Source organism: Fukomys damarensis, unplaced genomic scaffold (assembly GCF_012274545.1).
Source record: "Fukomys damarensis isolate Sample0158 unplaced genomic scaffold, DMR_v1.0_HiC HiC_scaffold_24, whole genome shotgun sequence".
Classification (NCBI taxonomy): domain Eukaryota; kingdom Metazoa; phylum Chordata; class Mammalia; order Rodentia; family Bathyergidae; genus Fukomys; species Fukomys damarensis.
Genome location: NW_022900936.1, coordinates 7334812 through 7350413, shown reverse-complemented (window position 1 = coordinate 7350413; position 15602 = coordinate 7334812). Strand labels below are relative to the sequence as shown.

Genomic DNA, 15602 nt, shown 5'->3' with positions numbered 1-15602 from the left:
CCTTTTTTTTTTTTTTTTTTTTAGTTGGGATCAAATTGATGTAACATGAAGGTCACTATTTCTCCCCTTTAAAGTGTACAGCAGGTGGTGTTTGGTACACTCGGTGGTTCAGTAATCTCCACCTCTAGATCTGGAGTACCCCAGACACAACCCATGTGCCCAGCAGGTAGTCCTTCCCCAGCACTGGCTTCCACTGACTTTCTGTCCCTATGGATACTTTTTATTCACATGTGTTTGGCTTATTTCGGTTAAGCATAATGTTCCCATGGCTCATGCAGGTTGTAGCATGTGGCAGAATTTCCTTTTTTGTGTGGTTCTAGGGATTGAACTTAGGGTCTTTGCACTGAGCTACACCCCAGCCCTTTTTTATTGTGAGACAGGGTCTTGCTTAGTTGCCAGACAGGGCTTGATCTTAAAATCCTCTTGCCTCAGCCTCCCAGAGTGCTAAGATTACAGGTGTCATGGCTGTGTCTCAGTGTCCCCCAAAGCCTCATGCGGTCATAGGTGGGGCTTTTCAGAGGTGGCTGGATCTAGAGTGTTAGATGCTGGGATTGATTCATGGTGCAATGGTAGGACTAAGGGTGTGTGATTACTAAAGCAGTCCACTGACTGCTTTGGCATGCACCAGAAGCCCAGTAGCCTCGATGGAATAGAGAAGCGGCAGAAGAAGCTGCTGTTACTGCTTGCTGGTTGCTATTTCACTGCTGCTGCCTTCTCCCTGCCCTGCTTTGCCATGAACTGTTTCTCCTCTGCCATGCCCTGTGCCACACCACCCAGCCTTGGAACCACCCAGCCTTGGAGCCAACTAGGAACTGAAACCTCTACAGACTGTGAGCCAAACAAACCTTTTCCTCCTTCAACTTTTAACTTCAGGTATTTTGTCTCACTGACAAGAAAAGTAACTGTGACAGCAGGCATGGCCACCATGCCTGGCTTCGACTCCCTTTTTTTTCTTAAAGGCTGAATAATAGTCCTCGTTTTCTTTATCCATTTGTGTTGATGGACATTTAGTTCTTTGCCCTTTGGCTGCTGTGAGTACTGTGAACCTGCCCTTGTCAGTCTCGAGTTCTCTTGTGCACGTACTTGAAAGTGGAGTTGCTGGTTCATATGGAAACTGACTTTTGAGAAAATACTGAACTGACTTTTCTCGCAGTTGCACCGCTTTTCATGGCTGCCAGCGATGCGCGAGGGAGGGCACTGCTCGCTCCACTTTGTGGCCAGCAACCACTTCTGGAGTTTAAAAAATAGCAGCCACCTAATGTGAGTGCGATGGCCCTGCACCGTGACTCGATTCGCATTGTCTTTGGTCTAATCATTTTGACTATCTTCTGCTTCTTGGCCATTTGTATATCTTTCCTAGAGAAATTTCCTTTCAAGTACTTGGCTCATTTTATTGTATTTTCTTTTTTTCAGTTTCTCTTTTCTATTGGCCCATGCGGCAGTACGTGCTGGTCACGGTCCTCGTGTAGGCTTGGTGCCTGCACACAGCACAGTTGCGTTATTTCTTCATCCCCTTTCCACCCCTACTCCCCCTCCCTCCATCTCTTGGTCCCCAATCCCATCTGCAAAAGATCTATCTTCCTGTTCCCTATTATCTGTCTTTTACTTTGCTTTTAGTTTCTCATATGAGAGAAACTATACCACGTTTACGTTTATGTGACTGATTTAGTTCACCTAACATGGTCTCAGGGTGCATCCATTTTCCTGCAAATGACTCAGGTTTATCCTTCTTTATGACAGACTAGTACTCCATGGTGTGTGAATACCACTTTTCCTTAATCCATTCCTCTGTTGATGGGCATATGGGCCACTTCCAAGATTTAGCTATTAGGAGTTGTGCTGCTGTAAACATAAGTATGCGCAGATCGCTGTAATATTTTGTTTTTTCTTTCTTTTGGAGAAGATACCTAGCTAGAAAAGGAATAGCGGAGGTGAATGGAATTTCTAGTTTTAGTTGTCTGAGGAGTCCCCACACTGATTTCCACAGTGGTTGCACTGCTTTATGCTCTCACCAACAGTGTGAAAGGGACCCTTCTCCCGGTAGCCTCACCAGCATTCGTTGCTATCTGATTTCTTGATGGTAGCTATTTCTGAGAAAGGTTGGAATCTCAGTGTTGGTTTCATTTGCATTCCTCTAATGACCATAGATGTTGCACATTTTTTCATTTATTAATTGGCTTGGCCCATTGTAAAACTGAGGTGTCGCCAGCCTTGATGGAGCATGCCTGTAATTCCAGCACCCAGGAGGCTGAGGCAGGACAATCCAAAGCTAGCATGAACTACATAGTGAGACCCTGTCTCAAAAAAACAAAATAGAAAAACAAAAACCAGAAAAACTCTGAGGTGTTTATCTTTTTGTTGTTGACTTGAAAATGCTCTGTACATATTCTAAATACATGACTCTTTTGGGCTATGTTGATAAATATTTATTCTCTTTCACTTTTTGCATAGCGTCCTTTGCTGCACCAAGATTTTTATTTTGTTGTCCAGCCTACCTATTTTTAGTTTGAGCTGTTGATTTCTGTATAAAACATGTGATAGAACATGCTTGTAAACCCAGCTGCATGTACTTGGGAGGGTGAGAGAGGAGGGCTATGTGAGTCCATCCCGGATAATTTAGCAATTAATTTTTCTTTGTTTTTTGAGACAGGGTCTCCATAGGTAGTTCAGGCTGCTCTTGAACTTACTATGTACCCCTGGCCTCAAACTCATGGTGAACCTCCTGCCTCAGCCTCCTGAGTGCTGAGATTACAGGTGTACACCACCAAGCCCTGCTGTTTAGCAGTTTAGTGAGATCCTGACTCAAAATTAATTAAATAAATAAATAGATAATAAGTGGCTGGGGGTGTAGCTCAATATGTAGGCCCTGAGTTCATTCCCCAGTACGGGGGGTGGGGGGAGCTGCCAAGGGCCGTGAGCAATGGAATAGGTATAATCCATCCATTCAGGAGGCTCAGGCAGGATGATCTAAAATTTGAGGCCAGCTTTAGTAACTTAGTGAGAACTTGTCTCAAAATAAAGAAGGAAAGGGCTAGGGATATAGCTGCAGTGATAGAGCACTTGCCTGGCATGCGTGAGCTCCTGGTTCAATCTGCAGTATGGCAAAGAAAGACAAAAGAAAAAGAAATGGCTGCAAAACCTAAGATCATGAAGCTTTGCCCTTGTGTTTACTCCAAGAGTTTTGTAGCTTGATCGTTCTGAGTTTTTGTGCATGGTGTGGTGGTCCCCTGTCCAGTGCCAGCTGTTGGCGGGACTGACCCTTCCTGCTGAGTGGTCTTGGATCCGTTGTTGCTAATGAGTTGGCCTCAGGAACTCGGGTTTATTTCTGGATTCTCGATTCTTTGCCATTGATCTGTGTGTCTGTTCTCCAGCTGGCCCCGTGCTGTGGTTCTTGGTGGTTTTGTGTTTCTTTATGTCTTGTGCTAGGGATCGAACCCAGGCTCATGCATGCACAGCATGTGCTCTTCCAGGAGCTGCCCCAGCTGTCCTTTGTTTACTGTAGCTGTGCAATGAGCTTTGAAATCAGGAAGTAAGAGTCCTCCAGTTCCGGAATTCTTCTTCAGCACTGCTTTGGCTGCTTGGAGCCACTTCTACTGCCTATGAGGGGTACAGAGGGATTCCCCAGCCTGTCAGCCAGTGCATTCCAGCCTGGGCCGCTAGCTGGGACTCTGCACTCTCACACCCCCCACCATAAAAGGGCACAGTCACGCCAGCCCCGTGCAGTCCACAGATGTCTCCCATAGCTCACACTTACAGCAGCCAGGGTGAAGTGTATTTATTATATGTGTTAACTGACAGAACCCACAAAGCAATCCCAAGAGAGGCGCTGCCATTGACTACTGTTTTAGATAAGAAAACAAATACAGAATCTACTCTGTGGCCAGATGCAGTGGCACAGGCCTGTTGCAGCACTTTGGGAGGCTGAGGCAGGCGGATTGCAAGTTGGAGCCCACCCTGGGCAACTTAGTGAGATCCTGTTTCAGCATAAAAGATAAAAGGGCTGGGGTGTCACTCAGCACAGTGACGTAGAGTTCAGTCCTCAGGGCTGCACTCACCCATGTACACATGAACACACGTGCACACGCGTGTATGCACACACACACACGCACACATGAATTGAGTCATCACCATGGGATGCTGCTGGTGTTAAGCAGACTCTGGCTCTCCTGCCGTTCCTCAGTGCCCAGGCTGGTGGGTGCTGGATGGGCAGCTCCAGGTGGGTGCTGTGAACAGAGGAACCCTGAGCACAGCCCGGAGCTGGACTCCTTTTTTTTTGTGCAAGATCGTGGCCTTTCAAAACAGTGTAGCCTGGAAATACACCTGCACTGCTGTCCCTGCCGTAGGCATTTGACAGGAAGCACAGGTTTCTCACTCCTGCTGGAATTACCCTGCTTTCCACCCACGTCCCTCCTCACTGGGGGAGTTGATTGGGTTTTTTTGTTTTGTTTTGAGACAGGGTCTCACTATGTCGTTGAGACTGACCTGGAACTCACTATGTAGCCCAGGCTGGTCTCCAACTAACAGCATCCTCCTGCCTCAGCCTCCCAAGTGCTGGGATTACAGGTGTGTGCCACCACGCCCAGCAGTTGTTTTTGTTTTGAGACAGGGTCTCACTATGTCGTTGAGACTGACCTGGAACTCACTATGTAGCCCAGGCTGGTCTCCAACTAACAGCATCCTCCTGCCTCAGCCTCCCAAGTGCTGGGATTACAGGTGTGTGCCACCACGCCCAGCAGTTGTTTTTGTTTTGAGACAGTCTGGCCAAGTAGTTCACTCTGGCTTGCACTCACGAGGTAGACCAGACTGCCCTCAGACTCATGTCTCACCTCGGCCTCAGCCTCCTGAGTGCTGGGATTATAGGTGCACACCACTGTGCCTGACTTAAAAGCTTTTATCATGCAGATATAAACAGTGCAATAGGGTTTCCAGGTTAGGTCAAGGTGCTTTCTGTCTGGGTAGAGGTCTGCGGATGAAACGGTTACACCATAGATGGACTCAGCCCGGCTCGACCTCTTTCACAATAGGAAAGCAGGCCCTGAGTATCTTGGGTTGTCCAGCTGCAGAAGGCTTCTAATGATAGCATTTTACAGACTTGCCAAACTCTCAGTACCATTTTCTAGAATTTCCTAAATTGGGGAATAATTCTGTCTTTTATGTTTCTTAGGTATGCTGGCATGATTAGGGTAATTAGTTGTTTGTCTGAGACTTCAAGCTACAATCTTTCCATGATTTTTTAGGTGCATTTAATCAGTAAAATACGCACAGTGTAACACTATTCAGCTTTCAAAAGGAAGGCACTCGTGTCATTTGGAGTTCTTGTCAAATGGAGGAACCTGCAGAATGTTAAGTAAGCTAGGCCCGGGAACACAAAGACTGATCTACCTGTGTGTGTGGAATGTAAAGGGGTAGAATGCATGAGCCAGCCGTGGGGGTGCACACCTCTAATCCCAGCACTTGGGAGGCTGAGGCAGGAGGACCACCACAAGTTTGAGGCCAGCCTGGACTACACGGTGAGACTCTGTCTCAAAAATATAAAAAAATTGAACTCCCAGAAGTTATAGGGGAGAATGATGTTTACCAGAGCTCGTGGAGGGGTGACAGGGAGAAGCTGCCCAACAGATACAAGATTCGAGTGAGACAGGTCAGCTCAGGAGAGATTGTACCATAGTGCAATCTGGTGGTTATCCTCAGTTCCAGTATACTGTGGTCTTGACAGTTGCAAGACAGTAGATTTTGTGTTCCCATCACAAAAATGAGAAGCATTGTCTTAGTTACTTTTCTTGTTGCTGAGACAAGAAGGTCTAACTCAAACTTAAAGGAGGAGAGACTTAGTTAGCTCACAGTTCATAGAGGTTTCAGTCCATGGTCGACTGGCTCTAAGGCAGGGTGGTGCTGCAGAGGAGAAACAGTCCATGGCAGGGTAGGCAGGAGACAGCAAGGCAGCAAGCAGCAGCAGGCAGCCGCAGCAGCCCTCTTTCTGTCCCTTACGTTCTTTCCAGGCCACACTCCCTTAGGGTGTGCAGCACTCACTCCTGGGGTGGGCTGTCCCAGAACTGTGCCAAGCCAGTCAGTGGACTGATTCAGTAATCACACACCCTTGATCCCAGCATCACACACTTAACTCCAGCATCACACTGTAGATCCAGCCACCTCTGAGAAGCCCTCCTATGACCGCTTGTGTCTGGATGAGGGGCATCTAGATACAAACCGTAACAAGTGTCTTGATGTAATGTGTGTTCATTAGCTTGATTTAGCTATCTCAAAACAGCATAAACACAAAAAATGTATACTTTTTTATGTCATTTTTTAAAAATCAGGAAGTGCTTTTTTTTGAACACTTATTAACCCAGACACTGTAACATGCATGGTTTACTCTGATTTTGAAAGTGGAGGGAAGTTTGATGAGTAACTGTAGATTTTTAAATCTTACCACCAAAGCTTCCTTTTTAAATTTTCTTTTTTTCCTTTGAGGGAGTAGGGCAGGGGACAAGGTCTCACTACATAGTCTAGGCTGCCAGGTAAACTTTAAACTGGAGATCTTCCTGCCTCAGCCTCCCAAGTTTTGGGATTACAGACACATGTCACTGTGCTAGTAGCAGCTTCTTTTCTTAGAAATGCCATAAGGGGAACTGGGATGCAGCTCAGTGGCAGAGTACTTTCCTAGCATGTACAAGGAGCTGGACAGGGGTCCCCAGGATGGGGAGTGCCTGAGGAGGAGCCCTAACAGTCATAAATGACCCACCGTGTTTGCTGCTTTTATTTGGTGCTAGCCTGCTAAGTGACCAGAAGCGTAGTAGGGGGCCCTGGGCTTTGGGTGTTCTGTGTTCAGCTTTTAAAGTGTTTTAAGGTTTAGTTGCAACTCCTTTTAAAGCAAAGCCTCCATCACTTCTCAGCCTTTTGGCTAATATCAATTGTAAAGCAAAGCCTCTTTGTGCTGGGTTTTGGTTGTTGTTTTGGTTAGAGTTTTTGGTTTTCTGAGGTGGGGTCTTTTTATGTAGTTTAGGGTGGCCTTGAACTGTGCCGAGGCTGGACTCACTCTTAGGTGATCCTCCTGCCTCAGCCTCCTGAGTGCTGGGATTACAGGCGTGCTCCTACACACCCGGTTTCACACACTTTAATTATTTTTATGTCCTCTTCTCCTTCCCTTCCTGTCCCCTCCCTCTGTCTTTTGGTCTCCTTCCCTTTTGCAAAAGATCTATCTTTCTATTTCCTAGCATCTTTTATGTTTCTCTTTTATTTCTGTTTTGAGTTTCTCATATAAGAGAAACCATGCTATACTTAAGCTTGTATGTTGATTTATTTCACTTAATATTATGGTCTCAAGTTTCATCCATTTTCTTTCTTTCTTTTTTTTTTTTGTACTGGGGGTTGGACTTGGGACTTTGTGCTTACAAGGCAGGCAGCAGAACCACTGAGCTAAACCCCTGGCTCATCCATTTTCTTACAGACGACTCAAGCCGCCCTTTTCGTGGCAGAGTGGTACTCCTGGTGTGTAAATCCACTCATCTGCTGATGGACAGATAGGCTGCTTCCAGGGTTCCTCTGTTCTGCGCCTCCTACCAGCCCCCATGGCCAAAGCTCAGTCCCCAGCCCCCTCCCACCCCGGGACCCAGAGCAGTGCAGTGTGAGATCTGCTTCCGCCCTCAGGCCCCCGTCTTGTCTCATCTTCTGGCTCGTAGAGCTCTGTCAGGCAGAGGGGAGCACCTCACTTAGGGGCTTTTACTTTAGCATTTGCCATGACCTTGGGACGCCTGTGACCTTGAGGTGTCGCAGTCCTAGCAGGAAGCCGTGACACACGGCACGGGCGCTGGTGACACTCCCGCCTATCGGCAGGGCACATCTGGGCCGTCTGTCCTGGAAGTAGAGCGGCCAGCCCAAGGTCCATCCATTTCTGGCAGTGACCCGAGTCCTCGCACAGAATCCGGAAGATGCAGCGAACGGTGTGTGCACCAGTCCCAGACCCAGGCAGGGTGGCAGGGCTCAAGTCTCGCACTGCGACACTGTCCCAGGGGTCTCCAGAGCGGAGGTTGCAGGAACATTGCAGATGCAGTGCCGGAGGGCGGCAACCTCATGTGAGCTGACACCGTAGGGCAGAGGTGGTGCTTTGCAAAGAGTTTTCTCTTTGTGTGATGTGCACGCCTGTAGTCTCAGCACTGAGGAGGCTGAGGCAGGAGAATCACCGTGGGTTTGATGCCGACTTGGGCCACATAGTGAGACCCTGTCTTAAAAAAACAAAAACAATTCTCTTTGCCAAGAAGAGCCTGCTGTACTTTATAACCATTTGTAGCTAGGGTTAGGGTATTATTTTGTGTTTGAGTAAGAGTATTTGTACCAGTTTTTTCTTGCCAGTCTGCTGGAAGGACGAAGCAGTCCGGGCCTCCATAGTCTGAGGAGGAAAGCTCATCTAGCAGAACTGAGTCGTTGGGTGGAGCACTGACGGGCTTGTAATCTGCTCGCGTCACATAAATTCTGCTGAGGCAGCTGGGAGGCTGGAAAGTTCAAGTTGGGCCTGGTGTGTGCTCCCCTCTCAGTCACCCTTCCCTGCAGTGCGGAGGAAGGGCTGCTGGGTAAAGGGCTAACGGAGCTGACAGGGCTGTGGCCTTCGGGGCCCGGGGAGAGCCGCCTGCCCCGCTCCCTCGCTGGCTGGGTGCGGACCCAGCCGGAAGCGAGCCCGGAAGGGGACTGGACCAGCCGTTACCTTGGTGAAATACAGGCATTTCCGCTTCCATGTTGAAAGTGGTCTTTCTCCTCCTTTTTCTGGCTGCAGGGACATGTGGCAGACTGCACTGGTAAGTTTGGACATAGGCGAGCCAATGCGGAGACAGAGGGTGTGGGATCTGTGGACTTCCGGATAGTGCAAGAGAAATGGTGTGACTCCCACCCTGCTAGATGCCCTGTACGCTGAGTTCTAGGAACAGCGGAGGTTATGAGCAGGAAGAACATACTGAAAGGTGGCTCCTGTCTAAAAGTGACGGAAGGGGCCCGGAAAGTGAGCTGCCCGTTGGACCCCGCTTGTCAAGGGAGTTTTATGGAGCAAAGCCACAAGGTGAGGTGGGCATGAGGTGGGACAGAACTGTGGTCAGCCAATGAGATTAGAGTACAGTCGCTCAGGTGATAGGGTTCAGTGGAGACCAGATGGGAAGCAGGTGAAGTAGCAAGCGAGCACGGAACGAACAGGGATTTTCTGGAAAGGGAGGGCAGGGACCTGTCCCATCCCAGGTGTCCGGGGCCTGTGAGAGTACCAGCTGCCGCTGTGCATCCCTGGGGAAGGGTGTGGGTACTCAGTCCTGGCCCTCAGTGACTGCAGCTTCGGCCACGGTTGTCCTCTGCCCTGACTTCTTCAGGGGCCCAGCCCTGTCTGACTGTCTCCAGTGTTTCTAACTTAGCCATCTGTAAAGTCATCAAATTACTGTGGATATTGATGTTTCCTTCTTGCTGAGTAAGATCTGTCTCCAGGCAGGGTTCAGGAGTTCCTCTAAGAAGAAATGGGGACCTGCGTTTGGCCCACTGATTAAGTCCTTGACTCTTGTCACAAAAAAAGAATTTCAGGATGCATCAGTGAGAGACAGACAGATTTTCTTAGGCAGTTAGGAAGCACGCTCACACAGAGAAAATAGGCCCAGACACTGGAGAGAAGCCCACCGTGGTCTCTAGGTGTTTAGGAGGTACCCTTTATTTTTTGTTTCTCAGACAGAATCTCACTATGTAGTGCAGGCTGGCCTTGAACTCGCTGTGTAGCCCAGGCTGGCCCGGAACATTTGGTGATCTCAGTGCTGGATTACAAGCATGCACCACCATGCCTTGCCTTGGAGGCAGCCTTTATAAAGATGGATGATCTAAGACGTTTTGCTTATTAGCATTCTTTGAACCCTTTGAAACTGTTTCTTAAAGTCAGGTTCCTGCCCTTTACGTTACCAAGAAGGTTAAATTGTAAGGCACGGGGGAGGAGCCAGGCCTGAGGATGGCTGTGGTTTGAGGCTGGCCCGGGCTAATAGTTCAGGGTGGTGAACCCAGGGCACCTGTGCTGCAGCAGGCTGTTCGTATCATTAAAAGCTCTGGGGCCAGGGGTTTAGCTCAGTGATTCTGGCACCTGCCTCGTAAGCACAAGGACCCGAGCTCGATCCCTGGTATCAAAAAAAACAAAAAAGCTCTAAAAATTCTCCATCACTGACATAGACCCTGTCTCAAAGAAAAAAAAAATTAAGTTTTGGATTTATGGTACCTTTAAGGGACTTGGGTGTGATTGGGGGGCATAGCTGGGAATAATGTGGTAGTTTTGTGTCCCGAAATTGCAGCTTTTTTACAGTACAGCTTTTTGTTTTTCATGAATTTTATTTTATTTTATCCCATTGCCCCCCTCCTCTTCCCATGTCCAGAAGTAAAGCAAAGGGGCAGTTTTCCCTGGCCCCTTCTCCTTGCTTATCCCATCCTATCCCCATCCACTGGTGTACATGATCTGCCTATTCCACTTCCCTCCGGTGCTTCCAGTGGGTGTGTGGTTAACTTTTTAAAAACTGCCAAGCCATGCCCCTGCGTGGTCCCATGGATCATCCTTCCTGGGCACTGTTGCGTGTACAAGAGCCGCGGTCCCTCCTGACACCGGCTGTGGTTGGCTCCCACCTCAGCCATTCAGGGAGCGTGGAGGAGCCCCTCGTGGTGGCTTTTGCATTTGCCATGACTGGAAGGCCAGCTCGTAGACACTGCTAATTTACTTTAACCCATAGATACAGGTTGCAGATGCAGCTCTAAGAATCGTCACTGTTTGCCTGCTGTGGTGGCATATACCTGTGATTCCAGCACTCTGGGTTGCCGAGGCAAGGAGGGTCGTAAGTTGGAGCCCATCCTGGGCAATTGAATGACTTAGTGAGACCCTGTCTCAAAATTAAAAAAAAAAATTAAAAAGGGGATTTGGAAACTGATTATCTCCATGAATTTATTTCTAAGTTTTTCAGCTAATTGTTTTTGAGTTCTTCAGGTAGACAGGCATACCACTCACCAATACTGAACTTGTGTGATTTTATTTCTAATATTTTGCTGGTATTTTCTGAAAATACTGAACAATACCATCAATATACTAGTTATTGTAATGTTAGCTGCTATAACAAGATCCAGTGCTATATAAAAGCATGCCTAGTGAGGTGTGGGTTTCTTTGGGTGTTTGTTTGTTTGTTTTTTGAAGAAGGGTTCAGGCTGTCCTTGCATTCATTCACTGTGTAGACCAGGCTAGCCTCAAACTCCCAGCGATCCTCCTGCCTCAGCCTCCTGAGTGCTGGCATTACAGGCATGCACAATCAGGCCTGGTGGGTTGTATTGTTTTGTTTTGTGGTGCTGGGGATTGAATCCAGAGCCCAGTTCTGGCTGAGTTCAAGCTCTGCCTTGATGAGGTTTTCTAGGCCGTGGTGGCCCAGGAGCAGATGGCCCGGCCCAGCCCCCAACAGGACCTGATCCCAGTGACCCTGTTTTCCTTGGCAGAGATTGATTTCGACTCTGGCACCTGAGCTCTTATCCTGGAGGTGTGGCCGGAAGGCTGTGGCCGGCTTCTGGAAAGGACTTCCTCCAGTACAAAGACGTACGAAGGAACAAACACAGTGTGTTTTATTTTTGGCTCGTATATGCAGTTTATAAAAATTTAATTCCTGAACCTATGCCTGACATCTGAGGCCAAAACAGGAAAAGACAGGTTAGAAGTCAACTCTCTTGGCAACAGAGGGGCACAAAACAAGACCTTTGTATAAATCCAAGGCAGAAATATGCTTCTGTAAACCGGGGTCTCACCCTCAGCCTGGTGAACGCCTGAGGTGCAGAGTGGGTGCTGTGTGGTGTATTGTGGGCTGCTCAGGTGCCCCTGGGCTCTGTCCACTACAGCCTGCCCTACTGCAGTGTCTCCAGACATTGCCATGTGTCCCCAGTTAAGAACCACAGCCCTAGACTTTGGTTTTATGGGTAATATCCTCTCTTCCTTCTGCTTTATTTTTTGAGACAAGGTCTTACTATGTAGCCTAGGCTGGCCTGGAGCTCCCAGTGACCCTCCTGCCTCAGCCTCCCCAGTGCTGGGATAATAGGTGTGTGCTACTACTGCCTATTTTCTTTTTCTTTTCTTTTCTTTTTTTGAGACAGGGTCTCACTATGCAGTGAACTGGCTCAGGCTGGCCTTGAGTTCACCATGTAATCCACGATGGCCTTGAACTCTCCATAATCCTGCCTCTACCTCCCAAGTGCTTGGATTGCAAATTTAAAAGCATTTACCACCAAACCACACCCTGCCTATTTTCTTCCTTTAAACCTGTCTAGTTGGGGGTCTATTCTTACTGCCAGATGCATCCTAACCCAGCCCAGGATCCTGGACCATCCTGTCCTCAGAGCCTGCTTGCTTGGTCCCTCACCCCGACTTGCCTGTCTGCTGATAATACAGGACACTTGTGCAGCCTTAGGGCTGCAGAAAGCCCTGTGCCAAGCCCAGCCCTGCCCTCTTCAGTGGAGAGGCTGCTGGCCAGGGTGGAGGCTCTCCCTGAATAGTCATGGCTTTATTCTGGTACTTCTCAGGAGGTGTGGCCTTCTTGCGCCTGTATGCAGCTGTGTACTCTGCCTGTCTTTTCTGAGGGACCCCGATAGTTTCAGAGCTGTGGTGCTTGAAGGAAAGGCCAGGCTTCTGTTCCCTGTTGCACCCTTCTGTTATTGGAATCTCTTGGCTACACTAAAATGTTAATAGCTGCTTCTGACTACACGTTATGGATTCTGGGTTGCTGCGTCTCCCTGTGGAGTTAGATTCCAGGTTCTTCCCTCAAACAAAGAAGTGAACAAAATGAGCAAAAAGGCAGGGGTTCAAGAAAGTAAAAGCAAAGAGTGAAGGAGAAACTGGCTCTGCAGAGTGAGCTTGGGCTGAGTAAAAGGAGAAAAAACAATGAAACAATACCCTGGAGGAAGCAGGGCGGGCTACTGGGAAGAAAGTCACAGTAGCAAGCTCTTCTTGGCCTCTGTGACCTTTTATACTGTTCCAATCTTCAGTACACCTGTGAGAACTTCTACATCCGGGTTCTGAGATGTTGCTGGGCTCCCACTCCTCAGGCTGAGGTCAGGTCGGCGCTTCCCATTGAAAACCTGCAAGTTCTTGTGGCAGGGTTTGGGCATGCGTCCAGGATCTTGCAGTTAACAGGTCCCGCCCACTTTCCCAGCCGGCTCTGCCACGCCCTGATCTCCTGTCTCACTTCCAGCCACGCCCAGAGCCAGCCTTGTGACCCTCTTCCCTCTTGCACACGTGGCTTCATGGAGGACATGGATGCACGGGGAAAGCATGGAGCAGGTTTAGCATGGGTCGCATCGGATCAGATGTGACTGAGCACCATGTGACAGTGGAGAGCCGGGCTCTTCCCCTCCTGTGGACTGCTCACCTTCCCTGTGCCTGCCGCCTGGCCCAACACGTGGCGCAACAGCTGTGCAGTGGTGGCCCCTGTGTATTCCAGGTGCAGGTGGCCACCTGGGCACACTTGGCCATGTCCTGAGTTTGGTGGGGAAAGCCATTCTGAAGCCTTTTGTGCCAGCCGTGAGATCAGGTGTGCAGCTCCAGAGAGGTTGGCGAAGGTGTGGCAGTGGGGACAGCAATCTGGCCCTGTTCCAATGGACGTGAGCTTTGAGGAACACTAAGTTCTATTGAGAGAACTTTCAATACCGATGCATATTTGGGGTTTGTAGTGAGATGAGGTTTGCAAGGGCTTTTTTTCCTTGGTACTGCAGGTTGAACCTGGGTCTTTGCACTGTTACATCCCCAGCCGTTTTAATTTTTTTGTTTTGAGACAGGGTTTTCTGGCTAAGTCATTTTGTTGCTTAAGCCAGGCTCAAACTTGTGGTCCTCCTGCCTTGGCCTCTCAGAGTATTGGTCTTACCAATACTCTTACATTCTTTTCAGGGATTCTTTCTAGGTTCTTGTTATCCTGAGCAAAGGATTGGATAAGACAAAAAAAGTAGCCACGTATTACATTTATTAAAGGTAGGTATTATGTCTTGTGTCTAGATGTTTCCTGAATGCCTCACCCCGTCATTAGTGAGGCTTTTTCAGAGGTGGCTGAATCTAGAGTTGTTGATGCTGGGATTGAGGTTATGTGATTACTAAATCAGTTCACTGGTTTGGCCCTGCCCTAATCCCTGTAGCCTAGATAGAGTATAAAAGGGGCAGAAAGAAGCTGCTAATGTCCCTCTGCTATGTGCCACTCTGCCTTGGAGCCAGCTGATTATGTACTGTGAGCTACACAAACTGTGAGCTAAAAAAAGCTTTCCTCCTTTAACTTTGGGTGTCCAGTACTTTGTCTCAGCAATGACAAAAGGTAACAAGACATTAGGAAAAGAAGTAATCTCTGCAGAGTGAAAGTGGGCCACCGAGAGACCACAGTGGCCAGGACATTAGTAGCAGAGGCCTTTTGTATCTCATTTTTCAGGCTGTCCTATCAAAAACCTGCTTGATTTTGTGCCTGAAGAATTGAAGATAGCACTTTCTGATTGGTCCCAGTTCAGGGATTGGGGACTTTTTCTGCAAATGTGCCCTGGATCTCAGTGATTGACAGCTCACACCCGCTTGTCCAGCCAGCTGGCCATGCCCTAATCTCCTGCCTCAATGGCGTGACAGATGTGTGCTACCCACCTGGCCAGGATGTTCTTTATTCTCTCCCAGCTCCCATTTTAACACATTGGCTTCCATATAAATTCTGTTTAAGTAGGTCATTTGTCGTGAATTAAAGTATATTTAAAAATCAGAAAAATAACCTTTCTAGGTACCAAGTCTGGTAGCAGTACCATCAGACCTCTGGTGTGTGATTTTTTGTTTTGTTTTGTTTTGTTTTGTTTGAGACAGGGTCTCACTATGTAGTTGAGACTGACCTAAAACTCACTCTCAGGCTGGTCTGAAACTCACAGCAATCCTCCTGCCTCAGCCTCCCAAGTGCTGGGATTACAGGCATGTGCCACCACGCCCGGCTGGTGTATGACTTTTAAAATCTTAAGTGTTTCTGTGTTCTTACATCTTGTACATTTTGAGAGTTAGACAAGGCTCTGAGGGGCATGTCTGCCTACATCTATATGATCTTTTCCTTGATTTCTGGATAAACTGTTGCCTCAACCTCCTCCCACAATTTTTCATTACTCTTGAGCCTGTTCACTTTTAATCCCCCAAAAGTGGAGTGATTTCCCATGCAAGCCCCAATAATATACTTTGGGTTTTTTGTTTTGTTTTGGTTTGGTTTCTTCTGAGGCAGTCTCGTTATGTAACCCAGGTTGGGCAAACTTGCAGTGATCCTCCTGCTCCCGCCTTCCAAGTGCAGGGATTATAGACATGTGCCACCACGCCTGGCATCCCGGTAGTATTTTTGCCACTCATTATGTTCCAAATTTGGTGCCTTACACGTGAAGAAGCTAAGCTCAGAAGCTTGCTTAGGCCTCCCTGTGTATGGACCGTGTCTCTGGATTTCAGCCCTGTGTAAATCCCAGGCTCCCTGGCACAGAGGGGACAACATGTGAGGCTAAGGTTGTGCCACCCTCTCTGAAAAGAAGGAAGTGCGATCTGGAGCCAGGGCCAGCACTGCCCAGCACTGTGGCTGACTAAAGTTTCTCTGTAG

The 15602-nt window shown here is 48.3% G+C and overlaps 1 protein-coding gene across 4 annotated transcripts in view; it reads left to right on the top strand.

Annotated features, from left to right (window-relative positions):
• Dop1b (DOP1 leucine zipper like protein B) overlaps positions 1-15602 on the top strand; it is a 98780-nt gene that overhangs the window by 14429 nt on the left and 68749 nt on the right. Inside the window, exon 1 of one of the 4 annotated variants that reach the window (XM_033755971.1) lies at positions 8768-8789. The exons of the other annotated variants lie outside the window; for them this stretch is intronic. Coding sequence (XP_033611862.1) covers positions 8772-8789 — 18 coding nt within the window. The 5' untranslated portion in view covers positions 8768-8771. Of the gene's footprint in view, positions 1-8767; positions 8790-15602 lie in introns of those variants that run through there. 4 annotated transcript variants of the gene reach the window in all.